The sequence below is a fragment of the Apteryx rowi genome, unplaced genomic scaffold, assembly GCF_003343035.1.
Source record: "Apteryx rowi isolate R43461 unplaced genomic scaffold, aptRow1 scaffold_1167, whole genome shotgun sequence".
Taxonomy (NCBI): Eukaryota; Metazoa; Chordata; class Aves; order Apterygiformes; family Apterygidae; genus Apteryx; species Apteryx rowi.
Genome location: NW_020447383.1, coordinates 4,750 through 8,321, shown reverse-complemented (window position 1 = coordinate 8,321; position 3,572 = coordinate 4,750). Strand labels below are relative to the sequence as shown.

General features: G+C 64.1%; 2 protein-coding genes across 2 annotated transcripts in view; one reads left to right on the top strand and one right to left on the bottom strand.

Moving 5' to 3' along the window:
- Positions 1 to 1,518, top strand: part of SMTN (smoothelin) — a gene marked incomplete at its 5' end in the record, with an annotated part of 23,288 nt that extends 21,770 nt beyond the window's left edge. Inside the window, one exon of the mRNA XM_026081586.1 lies at positions 365 to 1,518. Within this exon, the coding sequence (XP_025937371.1) occupies positions 365 to 515 (151 nt within the window). The remainder of the gene's footprint in view (positions 1 to 364) is intronic.
- Positions 1,519 to 2,292: 774 nt separating this feature from the next.
- On the bottom strand, positions 2,293 to 3,531 carry SELENOM (selenoprotein M; the record flags this gene model as incomplete). Its single annotated transcript, XM_026081575.1, has 3 exons — positions 2,293 to 3,075; positions 3,274 to 3,352; positions 3,472 to 3,531. Coding segments are annotated over 3 exons (352 nt in total), but the record flags the coding sequence as incomplete, so codon positions are not given.
- Positions 3,532 to 3,572: the final 41 nt, after the last annotated feature.

Genomic DNA, 3,572 nt, shown 5'->3' with positions numbered 1-3,572 from the left:
GGGAGAAGGCAGCAGGCTGGGGAAGAGATGACTGCAGGCAACCAAGATGTAGGCAAGCCAGTAGGTGGGGCAGAGACCGCTCCTGGGGGCCAGGGAGGTGGCTGCTAGGCCCAGCCTGGGCCCAGCAGGTGACACGGTGCAGGCAAGCTGGCTGCCCCCATCCTTGTAGGCACCACGAGCTCTTCCCAGAGCCAAGAGTGACCGGGGGGGCATCTGTGAGCACTGAGGGCCAAGCAGGAGCTGAGGAGGGTCAGGGCAGAGAAACCCAGGCTTGGGGGGCCCCTGGGTGGCACAGTCACGTCCTGGCCTTCTGCAGGTAGGGGCAGCCTGCACGGTGGCCCCACTAAGGGCTGTGTCTCCCCAGGATGCTGGTGGACTGCGTGCCCCTGGTGGAGGTGGAAGACATGATGATCATGGGGAAGAAGCCGGACTCCAAGTGCGTCTTCACCTATGTGCAGTCTCTCTACAACCACCTGCGTCGCCACGAGTTGCGCTTGCGGCAGAAAGAATGCTAGAGCCTGCCCTGGCCTGCAGCTGACCAACCAACACCTCACTGCCCCCCTCTCCCCACAGGGACGCTGGTGCGCGGAGGAGCTGCCTGCCCCGGCGGAGAGGCTGGCAGGAGGAGCCCAGTGATGCTGAGGGATTGGCACTGGGGAGGGGAGGGAGGGGGGGGGTCTCTGCCATCCTGGGTTATCCCCTGCTTGGGCCTTGCTGGAGCTCCCTCTGTCAGCCTCTGCCCCTGGCCGGCTGAGAGCTGAACTCGCAGGCAGGGCAGGATGGAGGCAGGTGGACACTGCCAAGGTTGCCACCTTCCCCGCTTCCAGCTGGGCTCTCCTCCTCCCCTCCTGCTCTCTGGTATTAAGTTATTCATTCTCAAGGAGTTGTTTGTATTGTGGGCAGTGCCCCTGCTTCCTCAGGGAGGCCAGGGCATGGCTGGGCCCCTCAGGCCTTGGGCCTGCTTGGGTCCCCGCATCCGGCAGTCTGGGTGGGCTTATGGGGCTCTTGGCCCCCCCCAGCCAGTAGGTCCTGAGAGCTGGGGCCCACCTGGCCCAGGGCCCCCCGCCTCTATCATGAGTTGCTGGTTATGGTGCATCCATGAGACAGAGCACCCGGTTCTCCAGGCGGCCCCAGAGAGAGCTATTCTCCTTGGCATCTTGCAAGGAAGCCTCTCTGCCCACCACAGTCCCTGCTCGGTGCCACCTCCCTCAGGATGGCTCCACGGCACCCTGTGCTGACACCCTGCTTCCCACCACGCACATGTGCCCCGGGGGCACTTCCACGCCGGGGATCTGCAGCATCTTTGTGCTGGGGAGCTGGAGGGGTGATGGGGAGGGCTCAAAGGGAAACAAGGGGCCCGAGGTGCAGGCCAGGGCCACGGGCCCAGCCAGCCCCTGCTCTCCTCCCCAGCTCTGGGCACTGTGTGCTCAGCACCACTCACCCCTTCATCACTGTCTCTACACCTGCATTGACACGTGTACCAACACCAGCCAGACAATAAAGGTTTATTCTACAGGGTGATGGCTCTACCTCTGCTCCTTATCTCCAGACTCTTCCCAGTGACACCGCTGCTTCGTGCCACCAGAGCACATCACCGAGGCTTAGCTTCCTCCCCTCATCCAGAGAGCGTGTTCCTAGCGCTGCTCTTGCAGAGCCGGCCCCTCTGCCTGTAGCTGTGCACAGGCCCGCTCGCCCATCTCTGACTGAGGATGTGGGGCAGGCRCAGCTCTTCCAGGACAGGGACAACTGCTGGAGCTAAGGGGCACTGTCAGTGTCTCGCCCTGGCTGAGGGCCATTGGCTTACTGCCACAGCCAGGTCTGGCAGAGTGGGAAAGACCCCACACTTCCAACAGGGCTATGCTGAGCCAGCTCCTGAACCTCTTCTGCTGGCTTCTCTGCAGACACATCTGCTCTCTCCACTCTGATCTTCTGCCAGAGGGCAAATGCACTGGGCAAGCACAGGGAACAGTGAGGCTTCAGCTTGGCCACTGTAGGACCTCATCCAAGGGTCATATCCCATGTCCCTGCTCCCCATGAGGACGCAACGGTGATGCAAAGCTGCGGAGCCTGAGGCATCCGACAAGTAGGGGGGCTGTGCAGGCACAGCCCAGTGAGGTTGTGTGGGTCAGTTTGTCAGCTTGCCAGCAGCAGCTGCGTCCCAGGGCCACCCTGAGGACTTCCCCCACCTCTGCAAGTTGCCCTGCCACGGATGCGGCACCCAGCTCCGCCAGGCACTGACTACGAAGCAGTGCAGGATACGTTTCCTCCCTGGAAAGATGACACGGTGCAGCGTGATGTGTGGAAGGGCTTTACTGTGGGCTGGATACGAGACCATGAGGATGGCGGTGCAAAGCCATACCCTCCCAGGAGGCAGCTCTCCCACCCTCCAGGACTCAGCACATCTACTCTCAGCACCCAGGGCTTTCTGCTGAGGGTTTCATCCTGTCCCATGCAGGTAGGATACTGCTGCCCAGGGTTATGTGTTGACTATACCTTGTGGCGTGGTGATGGGGGGGCAAAAAGAGCCCTTTCTCCTCCAGATTAGCCATGCCAGCATGGCTGCGGCTACTGGGCTGTAGGGGAGGGAGGGCAATGACGGGCACACAGACCCCACTTGTCCGCAACGCACAGGGAGCCTCCGCTCAAGGCTGGAGCCGCTCAGGGCATCCCTGTAGCAGAGGCTACGTAGCACCAAGCAACGGTGGGAGGCAGCTAGAAGACATCTCGGCTTCCTGGTCAGCCCATGGCACCACGCCTAGCCCCACGAGGAGAGGCGGCCTCATCCTCAACGCGCCAGGGACTGGCTCCACAACCCTCTTCCCCCTGCATGCATCCTGAGCGTGGCACCCCTCACACTGCTCCCTAGAGGTCTGGGTGCTCTCCGTTGTCGGGCTCGGATGGGGTCTTGCTCTCGGCTGCGTGAGCTTTGGGGGGTGGCAGGGTGGGCAGAGGCTTGGCAGGGGCAAACTGGAACTCCTCAGGCACAGGGGCATCGGGCGTCTCCTTGCGGTAGAAGCCCAGCTCCTGAACCAGCTGGTTGATCTCCTCCCGGGTCATGTCACTCAGGGGGATTCTCTGCGCAGAGACAGAGATTGCAGCACCCGTCCCCTCCGCGTGGGCCGGCACGGGGAGGCGTGAGCTCCAGCGGCCAAGGGCTCCTGCCGCCCCGCTCCCCCGGCGCCCCGTCAGGAGGCCGGACGCCGCCGGGTCCTGCTCGGCCAGCTCTGCTGGCGCCAGTGCCCGCAGAGCGTCTCCCACCTGCAGCCCCCTCACCTCCAGCTCCGCGTATCGGTCGCTGAGGAGCACGAGCTCGGGGTCGGCGCCAGGCAGGTGCTTCATCTCCAGGTTGTGGCTGGGAGGTGCATTAAGGAGCTGGCAGAGCCGGGGGACCCGCCGCAGCCGCCCGCCCCATCCCGTCCCGTCCCATCCCATCCCGGGGTGCCCCCCCCTGCGTGCCGGGACGGAGGATACTACAGCGGGATGTCCTCGGTGACGAAGGCCTTCACCTGGCAGGAGCAGAGCGGGGCGCAGCTCAGAGGCGGGGGGGGGCCGGGCCCTGCTGCAGCCCCCGC